General features: G+C 39.4%; 1 protein-coding gene across 1 annotated transcript in view; it reads left to right on the top strand.

Annotated features, from left to right (window-relative positions):
* LPAR3 (lysophosphatidic acid receptor 3) overlaps positions 1-18,464 on the top strand; it is a 32,807-nt gene extending 14,343 nt beyond the window's left edge. The window contains exons 2-3 of the mRNA XM_034437118.3: positions 5,026-5,782; positions 16,356-18,464. Coding sequence (XP_034293009.1) covers positions 5,047-5,782; positions 16,356-16,687 — 1,068 coding nt within the window. The 5' untranslated portion in view covers positions 5,026-5,046 and the 3' untranslated portion in view covers positions 16,688-18,464. The remainder of the gene's footprint in view (positions 1-5,025; positions 5,783-16,355) is intronic.
* Positions 18,465-18,734: the final 270 nt, after the last annotated feature.

The raw sequence follows: 18,734 nt of genomic DNA, 5'->3' as shown, positions 1-18,734 counted from the left end.
GGGGGATAACCCACTAGGGGGAGAGTCGGGCTTGGCCAGGACGTCCGGCGGGGGTGGCGGGGAATCCGGAGGGGGTCGAGCTGGTCCAGATTGTGTTTCTACCATCGGTACTGTGTGTGGGAGAGGTAGATATGGCGGGAGCAGGGGGCCATATCATGTTAAGGGAGCACGCGCCCGCTGTCTTCAAGCGGTAGAGTGCTCCGGCCCCCAAAGCTCCACCCGTGCTCCAGGTAGTACAGACCTTCAGGGCCCGGGCCTTCGCCTGATGTTGTGCAACGCCAGGTCTGTAGTAAATAAAGCCCCCCTCATCTGTGATCTTGTTTACAAGGGGGGAGCGGACCTGGCGGGTATTACGGAGACCTGGTTGGGCCCAGAGGGAGGGGTCCCTCTGGTAGAAATGTGCCCACCAGGTTTCCACGCATTCCATCAGCCAAGGCCACAGGGGAGGGGCGGGGGAGTAGCGGTTATTATTAGAGAAGGCCTTAGGCCGAGGGAGACCACTGTACCTCAGACAGCTGGTTGTGAGTCCCTCTTTGTGAAGTGGGGCCATGGGGTTCAGAGGGGTTTGCTGATCACGTACCTGGCTCCCTGCCACGTGGCGGCAGCCCTGCCCGAGCTACTCAACGTTATTGCCGCGGTGGCGGTTGATACCCCCAGACTTATGGTCATGGGGGATTTCAACCTGCCATCCGTGGGTGAGGCGTCTGAGGTGGCTCGAGAGTTCATGGCTTCCATGACGGCCATGGACCTGACCCAACTAATTCATGGCCCTACGCACATTGGGGGAAACACACTGGACTTGGTTTTTGTCTCTGGACAGTGGTTGAGTGATCTTGAGATAGGGGATATAGTCATCGAGCCCTTGTCATGGTCAGATCACTCGCTCCTTCGCCTTGACCTTCGAACCGCGGCACCCCGCTGCAGGGAGGCGGAACCGGTAAGATGGTACCGCCCCAGGCGCCTGATGGAACCTGATAGGTTCCAGAGGGAGCTTGGGCCAATCCCGGAGGTTCTGGCTCACGCCTCGTCTGGGGACCTAGTGGCCGCCTGGGATAGGGCGGCTGCTGGAGCCCTGGACCGAGTTGTGCCTTTGCGGCCTCTGACCCGGCGCCGATCTCGCCTGGCTCCTTGGTTCACCGAGGAGCTGAGGGAGATGAAGCGCCGGAAAAGACGCCTAGAGAGCTGTTGGAAGGCCAGTCTTTCTGAATCTGACAGAACACTGGTAAGATCCCATATTAGGAATTACCTAGTGGCGATAAAAGCAGCAAAATGTACCCATTTTGCTGCTCTTATTGCGTCATCAGATAATCGCCCGGCCACCCTGTTTAGGGTGACCCGCTCCCTGCTCCATCAGGAAGCGCGGGAGGACCCCTTGGAGGGAAGAGCCGAGGATTTTGTTCAGTATCTGTATGACAAAATCACTCAGATTCGGGCAAGTCTGGACTCTGACGGGATAGATCCAGCGAGGGTGACGGAGACAGGTCTTGAGACTGTTATCTGGGATGAGTTTGATCCTGTGACCCCAGATGACGTGGACAGGATTCTGGGTAGATTGAACGCGACCACATGTTTGTTGGACCCGTGTCCCTCCTGGTTAGTGCTGGCTTCCCGGGAGGTGACGCGAGGCTGGCTCCAGGGGATTATAAATGCTTCGTTGGGTGAGGGTGTCTTTCCCGCCGCCCTGAAAGAGGCGGTGGTAAGGCCTCTCCTCAAGAAGCCATCCCTGGACCCGGCAATATTGGCTAATTATCGTCCAGTCTCCAACCTTTGCTTTGTTGCGAAGGTTGTTGAGAGTGTGGTTGCGCGACAGCTACCCCAGTACCTGGATGAAGCGGCGTATCTAGATCCGTTCCAGTCGGGCTTCAGGCCTGGGTACAGCACGGAAACGGCATTGGTCGCGTTGGTTGATGATCTCTGGAGGGCTCGGGACAGGGGTTGTTCCTCTGTCCTGGTCCTGTTAGACCTCTCAGCGGCTTTTGATACCATCGACCATGGTATCATGCTGCACCGGTTGGAGGGGTTGGGGGTGGGAGGCACCGTTTTACGGTGGTTCTCCTCCTTTCTCTCTGACCGGTCGCAGTCTGTGTTGACAGGGGGGCAGAGATCGACCCCGAGGCCCCTTATATGCGGGGTGCCGCAGGGATCGGTTCTCTCGCCCCTTCTGTTCAACATTTATGTAAAGCCGCTGGGCGAGATCATCCGTGGTTTCGGGGTGAAGTACCATCTGTACGCTGACGACACCCAGCTGTACATCTCCACCCCGAACCACCCCAACGATGCCCTTGAAGTGATGTCCCAGTGCCTGGAGGCCGTACGGATCTGGATGGGGAGAAACGGGCTCAGACTCAACCCATCCAAGACCGAGTGGCTGTGGTTTCCGACGTCCCGATATAGTCAGCTGACGCCATCGCTGGCTATTGGGGGCGAATCACTGGCCCCCACGGAAAGGGCTCGCAACTTGGGCGTCCTCCTGGATTCACGGCTGTCTTTAGAAGAACACCTGACGGCCGTGACCGGGAGGATTTTTCATCAGGTTCGCCTGATTCGCCAGTTGCGTCCCTTTCTAGATCGGGACTCGTTACGCACAGTCACTCATGCCCTCGTCACCTCTCGTCTGGACTATTGTAACGCTCTCTACATGGGGCTCCCCTTGAGGTGCACCCGGAGGCTCCAACTGGCGCAGAGTGCGGCCGCGCGGGTGGTTATGGGAGCAACATGGAGCTCCCATGTAACACCTCTCCTGCGCGAGCTGCACTGGCTCCCGGTGGTCTTCCGGGTGCGCTTCAAGGTGTTGGTTACCACCTTTAAAGCGCTCCATGGCTTAGGACCTGGTTACTTACGGGACCGCCTACTACCATCAACAGCCTCCCACCGACCAGTACGCTCCCACAGAGAGGGGCTCCTCCAGGTGCCGTCGGCCAAACAATGTCGGCTGTCGGCCCCCAGGGGGAGAGCCTTCTCTGTGGGGGCCCCGACGATCTGGAATGAGCTCCCCCCAGAGATACGGAGGATTCCGGATCTGCGCACCTTCCGCCGCGAGTTGAAGACGCTTTTATTTCATCAAGCCGGCCTCGCCTAATTCTTCTCCCTTTAAACTGTAAATTTTAAATTTTTAAATGTATTTTAAAATTATGGGTTTTTAATCAGTATTAATTTCAGCCAAATTTATTTAATTCATTTTACTTGATCTTAAATTTTGTATATTTATGTGTTTTATCTCATGGCTGTGCACCGCCCTGAGTCCTTCGGGAGTAGGGCGGTATAGAAATTCAATAAAATAAATAAATAAATAAATAAATTTGTAATAGCCATCTTTAAATTATGACATTTAATACTATATAAAATGGGTGTCAAACTCAATTGCATCATGTGATGTATCGTGATATTTTTTGCCTTTGCGGGGCCAGGTGGGTGTGGCCTGCACATGAAACATCTGGCCTGTGGGCCGCCAATTTGACACCCCTGCTCTATACTAAGAAAGTCCATGATTTTATGTGCTGTTCTTTTCTAATTTGAAGACGTTCTTCTACTGAGATTCTGGGAAACTTAAGAGTATGAGGCTGCACTGCAGGGTTTAATACCATATTAACAATCAGAAGACAAAGATGTTAACAAATAATATGAAAATATAAGATTAAATAGAACTAATGTATATAAGTTTTTTTAAGATTAAGAAAAAGTATTATGACAAATATTAATTGTATGTTATTTCAAAATAATTATGTAAAGACAGATATGTTAAGATGGGAGAAATTAAAAGAGACAATATTGGGGAGAATTTCTGTGATAAAAATGATTGTTTTGCCGAGAATGTTTTTTCAGACAATACCTGTTTTGACAACCAATGATACTATTTAAATAATGTCAGAAACATATATTCAAAATTATATGGCAAAGGAAAAAAAACTCCACTAATGAAATGTAAACCGTTAAAGATGCAAAAGGAAAGAGAATTTTTAACAAATTCGAAATTGTATTTTGTTATTTATTCTGTCTGGATGGATGTTGCTAAGAAACAAGAGACTTTTAGAGCTAAAAGGTCACAATCTGAGGTTTGATAGCATGGATATTTATGATATGATAATGTTAAAATTAACATGGATTTCAAAAATAATTTTATTAGACATTCCATATTGAGAATATGGAATAGATATAAACCCAGGCTGTGCCTGAAAACATCTTTATGGATGTTGGCTCAAGAAGCGAATAATAGAAGAGAAACAGCAGACAAAGACAAATGGTTGATGTATTGGGAACTATTGGAAAACCATCAAGAGAAATTTAAAATTAAATCAGGAGCATGAAGGTGCAGTCATTGTAGACTTTTGAACAATTGCTAGGACAGACTGAAATGCCTTTGAAAACATCCCTTTGTTCTACATCTGGTTCAGTAAAACACTTAAAGGAACAACCCAGAATAGCTTGGATTGTGCAAACACCAAACCATAAACCATGAGCACAGAATGATTGCAGTTACACGTTGCCCATAAGTGAAGCCAAGTTGCTGCATTATAACTTGGCAAAATATGTCATCTTTGTTTCATCTTAGAACCACAACTAATCAGTTTTGTGATCTATGATCAAGGGATTGTAATCTCTGTGAGATAGATATGAAAGTTTTGTGATCATGGTGTTTAAAAGGTTTCAGTAAACACTATGTGTGCTTAAATTCATTTAATGGTACATGTTCATGAAGATATTGAATAAAGAATATGTGTATTATCGTGCATTCTCAAAATATATCATAGCTGTATCATATACAGGAATAAAACATTTTATTAAAATGTTTTATTCCTGAATGAAAAATGCAGAAGTGGAAGAAAATATCCCAGTTCTATAGCTTATGTTGCATGTACACAGAACTATATTTTGGACAACATATAGTTGTTAGAAATTTTGATCTAATGGTATTAATGTGAATATCATTTTTCAGTGAAAATGTAATAGTTACAGCAAATGTAAAAGGATAAGGAAGCAAAACTTTATTCTAATTACATTTTTTTCTTATCTTTTCCCCCCCTCTAGAATGCAATTCTCAAGTCCAGGATGAATGAATGCCACTATGATAAACGCATGGACTTCTTTTATAATAGGAGTAATGCTGATACGGCAGACGAGTGGTCAGGGACAACTCTTGTAATTGTTTTATGCTTTGGCACTTTTTTTTGTTTCTTTATTTTCCTTTCAAACTCTTTGGTCATAGCTGCTGTGGTAAAAAACAAGAAGTTCCACTACCCCTTTTATTATTTGCTAGCCAACCTCGCTGCTGCAGATTTTTTTGCAGGTATCGCTTATGTATTTTTGATGTTCAATACTGGCCCAGTGTCAAGAACATTAAGTGTAAATAGATGGTTTTTACGCCAGGGACTTTTGGACACAAGTTTGACAGCCTCTCTGGCCAACTTACTGGTAATTGCTGTTGAGCGGCACGTATCTATTGTGAAGATGAGGGTTCACAGTAATCTCACAAAGAAGAGAGTCACATTTTTTATTTTGTTGATCTGGGCCATAGCAATTTTCATGGGCGCGGTGCCCACATTGGGCTGGAACTGCCTGTGCGACATTTCCACCTGCTCTTCTCTAGCTCCTATTTATAGCAGGAGTTATTTGATATTTTGGACAGTCTCCAATCTGGGAGTTTTCTTCATCATGGTTGTTGTATACATAAGAATCTACATGTATGTCCAGAGAAAAACAAATGTTTTGTCTCCGCATACTAGTGGATCCATCAGCCGCAGGAAAACTCCGATGAAACTTATGAAGACCGTCATGGCAGTGTTAGGTAAGATATGGTGAGCTGTGCTATTATTATCTAGTTTTAAAAAGAGTTTTCTCTGCATCTGGATATATATATTTCAATTTGTTGTTCCATCCTTCAAGTAATGAGGACTCGACCTATATTCTTCTGATGCATTACACATTCTTCAGAAAAAATATACTCAGCTTATTTACATATGGTTGTTGTGCAATGTTGCAGGAGGAGACTATGCAGCTGCTGGTACTAAGGCTTAAATTCCTCCTCTTTAGAGTTTTAATGCATGGATTGTTTTATTAGTGAAAAACATTCCAATTGCAGATAAAAAACTGATTCATTTCAGAGTCACCTAAATTCCCAGGTTGGTGTTTTAGTGCAAAAAGAGAAGTCTCCCCCCAAATGACTAATTTAGATTGTAGTTTCAGCATTCACTCTTTGTGAGGTTCTTGATATTTATGATAATAGCTTAATTTGGTCCCGTTCCTATCCATGCGAGAACTGGGGGACTTGCTTAAAGATCAGCAATAATCATGCAATACACTTGGCATGTGGAAATTGCAGCAAAACAAGTAAAGTACAGTACATAGGATATTTGCTAAGATGCTGTATTGGAACTATTTGGTTAAAAGATAGAATCCATCAAAGGATAACAAAATATCAAAAGGCAACAAATGAGTCTGTTAATAAGTAATAGGAGCACTGAAGTGGAAAATGGGGTGGAGTTTGGTTTGAATTTGATAGGTAACTATCTAATTTAGAGGAGAATTGGTGTATTCTGTACTTCAGGCATAAATAAGTCATCTTTAATTATTTAATTTAATTAATTAGTTAACAAAACTTTTAGAACACCTTTGTTAGTTGCTTGAATGTCTAATATGGATTCTTAAAAATTGGGGTAGTTTGGTGTTCTACAAAATATTCTATTTCAGATACTGGCATGATCTGAGAGCAAAAATTATAGAGGATTTAGGAAATTTGTCCCCTTTAAAATCACTTGTCTTCTGAGATACATATTTTTACTTCTTTTTGACATCCTGGATTCCATTTCTCATCATTCCCAATTATGACTGTGCTGGATTCATTGTCACCTGATAGGAAAGATGTAATGTTACAAAGAAGCATCTTGGATTCAAGCTGTTCAGCAGGTGTTCAAAAAAGGACGATGAAGTGGCCTTGAGAAGCTTGGGGGTGGCTGCTTGCACAGTTTTCTACTTTTGATCATAAGCTGAATACCTTCTTTCATAATTATGAAGATACCACATTAATCTTCTTAGAGTTGCCTTCTTAACAGAAGATAACAAAAGAAAGCACTGCTCTGTCTTACTGGGGACACCCATATTTTAATACTGTGAGATAGCCATAACATGCGAAAGGCAGGTTTAACATTCTTATCTGAGCTAGACTCAAGGACATGGTCTGGTAAGTGAATTCAGTCTGGCAGGTGGCTTGCTTCTCGTCTAATTAGAATTTAGAGGAATGGGGGGGGGAAATATGATCTAAATAAAAAGCGGTATACTTAATAATAAATATCAATAATAGTCCAATTGAAGATAAAGAGTTCTGCATCTAGAGTGCAGTCTTCTATTGTTAAAAAAATAACTTTTCCTTATCCGAACCTTTTGGCACTTCTGTCTGATTTTATTTAGCAGATAGAAAACCATAGTCCATTTCTGAAATTAGAATGTATCATTTGGCAGGGGGCTTGAAATCAGTGCTAAGCCAAGTAAATCAATGTTATCACTGTTATACAGATATTTTTTATGTTTATAAGTTGTTGGGTGTTAATGTAATCTCTTACCCTAAGCAATAAATTATGCTTAATTATAGTCATAATGCTCTGTGATGTGAAACTTAGAGTTTTTCTTTCTTCTTTAGGTAGTTATACATTTCTTCTTGTTTTCATTTCCTATCAGGGCATCTGAGATAGATGTTATTGGATGACACAACCAAGACAGTCTCTCTAAAAGTAGTGCTAGATCAAACATAAAGCTTTCATAGTGAAGATTAAATTAAACCACAGTTCACAAAATTTTGCAGAATTTCCCAGTAGTAGTTGGTTGAAATCCAAAATATCAGCATTACATTTCCTTTACTATGTGTAAAGCCAAAACAAATACCCATATTGCTGCACTTATAAAAGGAAAGCTATTAAATAATTTGGTGCTCTCCAGAAATTTCACTGCAAATCTTTTTTCACTCAGCAAGCCCATTGTTCGTAGATTATGCCTTCTGAACACAGTTTTTCAGCACAGGTGATATTTACTGACACGTTTAATTTATTCCTGTTTAATACAGCTTTTTGCTGAAATGGATACTCCAGAATTTTAAAAAGGGAACTTATTCAAACATTTAAAACATAACATCAAGTAACAATAATACTTAAAAGCATAGGCGTAGGAAATGCATCTTTACAGATTTTTGAGATATCAAGAGTGGGGGTCAAATGCAGTTCTCTGCTAATTCATTCCATAGCTTGGAAGCGATGCAGGACGCTAACTTCTATGTGGCAGATAAACAAACTTCTGACAGTAAGAGTATCTTTAAAAGGGCCTCTTCTGTAGATAACTCCAGGACAAGTTTCTAACAACAGAGGAGGTCCTCCTAGAGTCATGACCCAAACCATTAAGGGCTTTAATGTTAAATTTTGTCTACTAAGCAACTGACATCCAGAACAGATATTTCAGTACAAGCATAGCATGTTTCCTCTAGCTTGTAGCAATTAATAGATTTGGGTTTATCACTAACTGTAACTTCCAGAAGCTTTTCCAAAAAAATTCTGTATAGAATGCACTGTATTATAATAATCAAGTCAGGGTGTACTCATTCATAGTTGCAACCACATATTGGATAGAGAAGACCTTTGGTTTGAAAGAGGGGTAAAATAATCCATCTGGGTTATAATTGAACACGCGTTCTTCAAGAGAGGGGGAGGAATAAGAAACCACGTTATCTCCAGTTTACAACACAGCCCTTGCAGCTGCTCCAAGAAGATTCCACAACCAATTGCGCCCTGATTCAGGTGGTGACCCTGAGGGCACAGATAAACCCCCAAGTGACCTCAACAGCTCTCAGAGGATGCTAGCAACCACATAACTGCAAAAAACCCCAAACAATTTTCCATCCGCCACCATCACTTTATCAGAAACTATTATTCCATTCCCTACCATTCAATCTCAACTGTCAGTACCTATCCTTCCATCTCCCACACCATCAGAACTGATGAAGGTTCTTGGATGAGAAGTGAAATGTTTCTATCCTCAAGGGGAAAAAACCTAGCCCAGTTGCCTTTTGAAGAAAAAAGCATCTTTGAGACAACCGTTGAATAGATTATAGCACGTGTACTTCATTATGCCCATATGCTCCATGAGCTACACTGGCTCCCAATTGGCTTTCATGGCAATTTAAGGTACTGGTTATTACCTTTAAAGCCCTTCCTGGCCCGGGGTGGGTTGGTGGGAGGTATTTGAGGAATTAACTGGCTTCCATTGTTTCTCTCTCTGTCAGTTTTGGAAGACCCATTTGTTCAGGCAGGTGGGGCATGATGTGAATCCGGCTAATCTGATGGAACCCAGGAAATGTGCCTTTTCCATAGCTGTTTCTGAAGCACCATGCTGCTGGAGATGGGGATGGCTCTGATCCTATTTACCTTTTCGAAAGGCTTGAGGATCTGACTGATTCCCCAAGCATGGGGGTCAGGAAAGTAATTTAGCCCACATTGTTGGTATATGTCCATGGAGATTCTCAATCATCCAGGCTGTGGTCATCCCAAGGATGCTTTTCAAAAGGCAACTGGACTTTCCTAGTTTTTTCTTGAAAATATTTTGCTTCTCACCCAAGAAGCTTCAGAACTGCAGAAGCTTCTTGGATGAGAAGTGAAACGTTTTCAAGAACGTTTTTTTAGTTTGTCATGATATCTATTTTTATATTGCGGCTCTAACCTGTATTAGCCGCCCAGTCAAGTTAGTGAGATAGGAACCCAATAATTAAACATTGTTAACTTGCCAAATCTAAGCAACTCAGAAAGAATCTCAGCTGCCTAGTAGCCATCATTATGCAATACACTCACTGCAACAGGTACTACTTTCAAATCCAGTGATTTAAAACCAGGGAGTCTACTGTCACTCCCAGACAGTGGACATATGGTTTCAAGGGAAGAACAATCCTATCCATATAAGACTGAACCTCTGTCCCAAGTCCAGATTCCTATTTATTAGAAGAACCTCAGTCTTATTCTCCCTAGTCCAGCACAGTATTAAACTTAACCAGTGTCCAAGGGTACCCGTTATTTCTTTGAAGTTGGATGCTGAGGAGCAATAAATCTTGATATCATCTGCATATTCCAAAACTTTAGATGTTCTCCCCAGTAGTTTCATGTGGCACTGCATGTGGATTTATGCTTCTCCTTTTAATGTGCAAGTGAAATTAAAATCTTGACAGATTTGAATAGAGAAAGTGGATCTGTCACTTTGTTTCTGGGCAAAGTTGTATTTTTTGGAACGACTCTGACACACATTTTTGAATTTTACCTAAATCCAGAATCTAAATCTGAATCTAGATCCATGTAAACCTGGCAGATGTAAATGTTTAGTTGTTTTCCTCTATAGGGGAATGCTGTCAATCCATTTTACAGAAGACAACAAAGAAATATATTTGGTGGACACCATTTTGGTGTCCAGACTTAGTTTGCTGTTAATTACTTCAATGTTCAGACTTTTGATCAGCCTTTATGGTGATAGATAACATCCTAAGGCCTTTTTCTCATGGAACTCAAGCCTGTAAACCTGCACCTCTAGGGCAGGTCTTAAGATTGTGGATTGATTTCCAAAGCATAGTAGATATTTAGCAGACTAAAAGATTAAAAATCTTCAAGCAGGGAAGCCTTGAAATCTGAATAGGATTACACCCTGTCTCTTTGTCAGAGCTTTTTTATTCTGCAAAGCTGTGTGTCAGCAGAAATTCAGCAGGCAACTTTTTTTTCTGTCAGGAATATTCATTCAGAAGCTCAGTTGATGAGTTCCTGCAGTCATTAGATTGAAAGGAACATTTCAAGGAAAAGATTTACAACCTTAGTTAGAGGAGTTATAACACTCATTCCGAAATTTTGATTTCAAATAAGATGAATTGGCATTCATGATTCTGCTTTTAACACACATGGTCAGCATTACAAATGGAATGAGCATCTGACACACAACTCTTGCTCTAATAAGTACAGCTAATAAGAATTAAAGATACCTCAAGGGACTTAATGCAAATATGTGCACTTAGTGCACATATTTGCAATGTTTCAAGTATGTTTCATTGCCTTTGGATGGGAAAAAAGGGGATTTCTAGTATGAACTACTTGTAAAATAAAGCATCTAGCCAATCTAAATTGATGGAAACATTTTCAGAAATCAGATAAAGGCTCTGTTTGCAGTATGTTACAACTGACTAATTTGCTCAGGAGAACAGAAGTATTTTCTTTCAGGTTGCACGTCATCGCAATTGCTTTTCAGAAGTTTCTAATTCTTTCTCCTATTATGTTTAGAGATAACAATCTACCTAAATTTTTAAATGACTGTTTTCACTCCCTGTATCTGCGTATTTTAGTGGTTGAAAAATTATGCTGCTTTCATTTATCCTAAGTTGTCCAATGTCTTATTTTTATTCCTCAAAACTAGTTTTCTATTTCTTAGATATTAATTCATGGCAATGAGCCAATGGGGAAACTTCTCTATGGCTAATGCTGTAATTCCTGAATTTGAACTCTTTGCTAGAGCCTGAAAGTGTTAGGGAGCCTCTATTGAAAATTCTTTTGCTATCAGAGTCTTTGGACAACTTTTTAAGAAAGAGGTTAGAGGATTGAATAGCCACTATATCAAACTAGCTAGCATGGCTGCCATCATCACTGGAAACACAAGGCATAGATTCTTTAGAATAAAAGATTTTGTAGACTAACAGGATTGTATGCTGACTGCTAAGATTTAGTTTGCTGTAAATTAGTGTTTGAAGTAACAATAGTCTATGAGGGTTTATATTTCTGCATGTGTTCTCCAAGCTCTTGATGCTTAAAACTGTTTTCTTTATTTCTGATCCATTGCTATTAATTCTCCCTTCATCTTGCATAATAGGCTCTGCCTGATACATTTGACCTTCACATTCACAGACTAAAAACTGTTATCTGCAGCCAGGGAGGGAAACCTGTAAAAAAAAAACTACTCCCTGTTTTTATTTAAGATTTTTTTTAAAAAAAGAAGACAAAGAGTTTTGATTTTGTCCAGTTTATTTATCTCTTCATATTCCTTTGAAATAGAAGACTAGAAACCAGAAGTGCATACATTTGTCATCCAAATTTATGCACTCAATTTTTGTTTAGTAACTGCGTCAGATACTGTAGTTCATTTAATATGCTCTGCTTTCCTCTGAAATGAAGCTTTAAGTAGTTAACCATAACTAGAAAAAAGTGGTTAAAAGAATGACTAAGTAGTCTGTAAAAAAACATTGGAATTACGGTCAAAATATGTATAAATTATATGTTATATGTAGTATGTATTGTATAATATGTACCAAGATATACCGGTAGGTAAAAAAATGTACAAACTTTTGAATGATACTACATAAAGTTTTGTTGAATATTATGCTTTTTCATGTCTCAGACCAGTGTTTCCTGACTTTGGACAATTTCAAATACCTTCAGTCATTGGGTTTATGGGTGATGATGGGATTGCAGTTCAAAGTATATAGAAGCTGCTGCATTGGAGAGATTGTTCCAGAAGCTTCTCAGTTTGCAGATTACTTTTACAAAAGCATCTTGGCTAAAAATTCAAAACAACTTTTTGAAAAGAAAGAATATGGCATACTAGACAAGCCAGCACAAGACTTTTGGTTTGCTAATTTGAAGTGTGCTTAGCCCTTGTTGTGACATGCCTATATTTGAGAAGAAATGCTATTATTTCCCCTAAGTCTTTCTTCATATAAATATATATTGCTTACATTGACAGTATACAAATGTTTTAAGTGGTTGTTTTAAAATGTTCTTTCCAGAAGGTGGAATGAAGGAAGTAATAATTGGAGCTAAAGGATTTATCAGTGCAGTTTTAAGAAAAGACTTTAAGAGAAAATAGATTTAGGTTGTAAATGCTTTCAAAAGACTGGATTAATATTGTAGCAATGTTACAGAATATCTTTTAAGTCTTAAAATCATCCAGATTCTAAGAAACAAACAAAAATTTATTCTGATTTGAAGAAAATAAGACTCACAGACCAAACATACTTGCTTCATATCATATATGAAGGAAATAGGTATCACTTAGAACCATCTTATCCCTTGATGGATTACAAATTAATGAAAGTTTGGTGTAGTGATTTAAGGTACTGGTTCAGAAACAGGAGATTCTGAGTTCTAATCCCGTTTTAGGCATGATTATGGCTGATTTTGGGTCAGTCACTGTCACTCTCTCTCTCAGCCCAATTCAGCTCATAGGGTTGTTGTGGGGAAAATGGAAGAAAGAAAGAGTAATATATATGTTTGTTACCTTGAGTTACTTAGGTAACTAATAGAGATGGGATTTTAAAAAATCATTAAAAAGCTTCATTCCACTTTATTTACTTGTCCTGTGCAATATTTTTCCAAATATACTAATATTTATATATTTGCAAAACATAAAAAGACTAGCCATCTACATGCCAGTTCTAGCAATAGCACTTAGACTTATATACCGCTTCATAGTGCTTTTACAGCTCTCTCTAAGCAGTTTACAGAGACAGCATATTGCCCCCAACAATCTGGGTCCTCATTTTACTGACCTCGGAAGGATGGAAGGCTGAGTCAATCTTAGAGCCTGGTGAGATTTGAAGTGCCAAATTGTAGTCAGCCAGCAGTCAGCAGAAGTAGCCTGCAGGAGTCTAACGACTACGCCACAGTAGCTCAATTTCAGAAAAAAGCTGCAATTTCAGAAAAAACACAAAATTGGATGTGATTATGTTTAAAAGTTGAATTTTCCCCAACTTTGTATTGTCTAGGTATGGTGGGATTACAACTCCTATGATAGTGACATCAATAGGAATTATGTAAATTGTAGTCCAATACATTGGAGAGAAGCAGATTGGGGAATGTTGCTTAAGATCATCTATCCTGAGAATACTTTCTGTAATTATACTTATAAGAACTTTTTTCAACATCTGAAAACGTTCCAAATTAAATCCTCTGTGTTGAATGTGCTTTGAATGTTAAATTATTTGGGGCTGTAAATTAGATTAGGAAGTTGAAAAACATTCTGTAAGGAAAAATGCCAAACCATTTCCTACCGTTCCTAAAAAAACAGAAGAACATAATTGTGGAGTCACCAGGAATGAAGTTTGATTTAGAAGCTTCAGCATTCTTTTAGGTACAATTCATGCTCGTGGTGCAGAATAGAAGCATGTAAAATTCACATGCAATCTTGACTATATACTGTTTATTCACATTTTGCAGTTAGAAAAGTTGGAGGGCTTCCTTAAAGTTGCACAGCAAGCTGGGCACAAATGTAGGAACTGAACTCAGCTCCCTTTCCTATGTCTAAGGGTTACTGAACTGGATATTAGTTGGATGGTGTACTGGTAAGTTGAACTCTAGGCATGTAGTTGAATCATTTGTTTCCATATCTGCCTGGTCAAAAGATATCCAGACCACTTGAAGAAAACTTCCTTGTTGCCACAAGAACACTTTATAAAAATATTTGTAAACTTTAGAAAAGAGGGGAAAGACTACTTGAAATATAAACGGTGACTTAAAAAAAAAGATTTTCCTCTATGATTTCTACCGCCTGCCTTTTGTGCAGAGCTGTAATTTTTCTATTTTTATAAGCTGGGCTGCAATTGTGGCTTCAGCTAAGCACACACTTGGTTTATGCGTAGCCGTTTTCTCTCTTTCCCTCTCTTGTTTGCACTGAAATCCTAGAGTACAAACTTGCAGTGTTGGCACTGGATATGAAGACATAATACATCTGAATGCTTTACAATTATTTAATGTATCAGAAGCATTTTTAAATAGTGTAGTTTTATTTTTTAACTTAATAGATTTCTGCTAACTGGGAATTTAATAATGGGATGTAAATAAAATAAAATGCTGTACTGCCTAAGCTTTTCTAACTTGCTCATCTACGCTTTAGTAATCATTCTGTTGTGAAGCCCCTTCAACCAATCTTTTAATGGGTGGTGCAATTATTACAAGTAAATAAGATTTGCTGCATTTATTTTTACCTTCTCGCCATATTTATTTTCTTTTCTGTTATAAGACAGTAGTGAGATTAGGTGATTCAGTGGAAGCTACTTCATCTACTTTTAGTTTTAGTTTTGGACAGAAAAGGAAGTGGTGGACCCCAAAAGGTCTAAGCAGGAAGTAAGTCATTAACCATGGTTTTCAATGAGATACCATAAGAGAATTGCCTGATTTAAACTAGTCAAACTCTAATTGCAGACTTGTGCTATATTACTTGAATGAATTCAATGATGATTTTGTGTTGTCTAGAACCTGGAAATCAAGCTTGATTCCTTGTGACTACACAATTATGTTCTTGCATTTTTTGTACATATGTTTGAATCTTTTTTTCCCCCTGTATTGTACCTTCTAAGCAATATGAAGTTTCAGGAATTCCAGCATTCACTCAGATTTAATATCTTTAGAAAGCGATATAAGCTGAATATAAGATAGGGACCTTTTTTTATATTGAAAAGCTAGACTAATTTACTCTCAAAGAGAAAGTGATGGAGTAGAGAGAAAGACTATTCATTTTTGTCCATTACTGCTGTTTCCTTACTCCCACTGTAATACACCACCGGAATGTTACATCAATAGCCTACCAATTCCTAAGGAGCATTGCCTCAAGGAAAAAGTACTGATGAATTTATACTCTCAGATTTTACTCCAGGATTGGATTAGAAAGGATCCTGTGGAATCATATGACCAACTCCTACCTAATCCATCAGAGCCCCTCTTTTTCATAGCAGATTAAATGTGTAAACACTGGATATAAACAACTATTATGTAAGTTGAGGAGGCATAATCCTCCTAGCTATTGCCATCTCAAAATTCCTCCTCTCCTATCCCAGCCTGGATTTTTTTTTTTTTAAAAAAAAGATGTTATAACAAACATTTACAATATAGAGTATTATAGCAATGAGAAAGTTTAAGTCTTTGTAATTCATGTGAATGCTCTTACCCAGTGCTTTGTGAAACAAAGGTCAACCATTTGATTCATATCAATTCATAAAATATCTCTTGTAGCACTCCATGTTAGCTTAAAATTATAAAACAATTTAGGCAATAATAACAAAATTTTGGAGGATGAGTAAATTGAGACTTCTTCTGCAGATTATCTGATTTAAGGGTTCCAATGAGCATTGATGGGTGTGGTATATTTTCCTTAGAAGCAGGTATTAAATTGCTTAAACACCTTTAAAAGTAAAATAATTTGCAGGAGGGTAAAATAATAGCATCTTGCCCATCACGATCTGTTGGTGAATTATGTAAGTCTAGTACTGTTTTATGCCTATACATTTTAGGATGAGTAGCGTTTTCTTAGAAAATGTAAACTTGTTCTTGAATAATCCTTTTAAATCTTTCCTCTGTTCTCTCCCGTAGGTGCGTTTATTGTGTGCTGGACTCCTGGACTTGTAGTACTACTGCTTGATGGTTTGAATTGCACTCGTTGTGAGGTTCAGAATGTGAAAAGGTGGTTCCTTCTCCTAGCTCTGCTGAACTCTATCATGAATCCAATAATTTACTCTTACAAAGACGACGAGATGTCAAATACTATGAGGCGCATGATTTGTTGCTCGTTTGAGGAGAGAAGCCAGGAGCGCCGGTCTTCGAGGATCCCCTCTGCAGTGCTCGGCAGGAGCATAGATTCCTCTAGCCAGTACTTGGAAAATGGCATTAGTCAAGTGACTATCAGTGGCAAAGAAAATACATGAATTTTTCTCCTCCTCCAAATGGGGACTGCGGCGGGGGTAGGCCACAATCCAAATGATCTCTGAACCACCTGAGATCACTGAACCCTGAAACCACAGAAGAATATGTTCTCTGTACCAAAACCCAGATCCCAGGGTTACCTGACATCTTTGTAAATAATTACTGGATGGGAAAAAATGTACTTGAAGGGATGTGAAAGAATAGAAGGAGTGGTTTCAACCCTGCAGTGTTCCTTTTAAGTCTGGAAACAGTACAAGCAGCATTATGGAGTCTCCTTCCTCAGAGGTCTAGGCAGTGGTGAGATGTCACTGTGCCAGGGCTGCACCTTAACAGCCAATTGTGACGAGGTGGCAGGGTCAGCTTCTCAGGAGACGGGGGGAGGTCCTCATCCTCAAGTGAGGCTTTATTTTTACATCTTTTGAGGGCTGCCTTCCCCAGTTATGTTTTTGGTGCCTGGCACAAAAGTACCTTAGTTGCCAAACATTGGACTCTCTCTCAGTGCTCAGCACTTCCTTCTGACAAACATCTGTCCAGAATTGGGCATTAAGCAAATACTCCAAAGCAATGAGTGCTTTTCTGCCACCACAACAAAGCAGCTGGTTAGTTCTGTGGTGTCAAGTAAGGCATTTTAGTGGCCCAGCAAGTAGAAGACACTTTCTGGTGGCAAGATGGATTGCACCACCATGGCAGACTTGGAGTTGTTTCCTTTTAATAAAAAGCCACACAGGTAACCAGAATATTAGGGAATAATGTAAACAAGCTTCTCCACAATGTTCCAGTTCTTTACATGAAGGACTTTCTCTTTTGTGACTATCATTTCTGTAATAGAGAGTATTTGGTCAGTTTTGCTACCTCTCTTCTGTCTGAAGTGGTACACCCCAGACACCGATTTCTTTCTTTGGGAAGGAGCTAGGCCAGAATTAGTTTGGTTATTCAGAGTGGCTTTTAAATTGTTTGCTTTAGTAGCAGCCTACAGCTGCTCTGAACTCAGTGGGACTTGCTTCTGAGTAAATATAGTCGGCTGTTTAGTTTTATAAGCGGAACATTGTACATGTTCTGCAATTAAGCATTTTAATAAAGATTTTTTAGGTTGTAAATGTGAGCTGTAGAACCAGCATTTGTCCTTTATCTGCTATTTAACTCCACCCCACCCCCAATCTGTATAAAGTAGTAGTTTCTACGCATGGCATTTTCTGCTCCAGAGGGGCAATATTTAGTAGTATTCTAAAAAATTTTAGAGCATGCTAAGGTCCTCCCAATAAGTTATTCCATGCATATGTAGCTCACATGCCATGTTAATAGGTCTAAAAATTATTAGCATCTGTTTTAATTGGAGTGGACTTATTTTGGTATGTCATTAAAAATATAAAGGATTTTGCCTCACAATCATTTATGTACATGCAGCCCAGTATATTACTAACAGAACATTAGACGTTTTGTTAGTAAACTGAATTTCTTGAATGCTTCTTGATAATTTCGTGAATTATCAGTATAGTCAAGGTAGTATGTCATAACCAGAAGAAAAAGAGAAAAAGGCAACAATATTTATCAGCTGTATTCGATAGCAGTAATCTTTTTAGGTTAGTATAAGATCCTGGAAAGATTTCTGCAAAAGCATGAATTTGTATATACTTTTATTACAATATTTTAATTTTAAAAAATCTTAATATGTACAGATTGCTTTTCATATGTTACTTTTTAAGTGGTTTAATGCCTGTTGAAAGTATGAAGAAAAGGATTATCTAGTGTTTAAAATAAACGCTTTGTATTTGGTTTTGAGCACCTCAAGTTATTGGTTTTTTTAAAGAAGAAATACTAAAGGTCTAATAACACATGCTGTTAATCTCATTATTGCAATCATGTTTATTTAATCACATGATGAATGGGTAATGATGGATAGTTTCTATTGAGGGGTGGTTTATCCTCCTTTTTCATGCTGCAATTGTCTTTTAAAAATCCTGCTTGCAACTAACAAAAAACAATCACTAAGATTATGTATAATTAAGTTCCAAAAAGTTGACCAAACTGTTCCCATAAAAAAAGGACAAG

This window comes from Pantherophis guttatus, chromosome 3 (genome assembly GCF_059756535.1).
Source record: "Pantherophis guttatus breed Tessera chromosome 3, ASM5975653v1, whole genome shotgun sequence".
Lineage (NCBI taxonomy): Eukaryota > Metazoa > Chordata > Lepidosauria > Squamata > Colubridae > Pantherophis > Pantherophis guttatus.
Note: the sequence above shows the minus strand (reverse complement) of the source record. Positions and strands in the feature narration are given on the sequence as shown.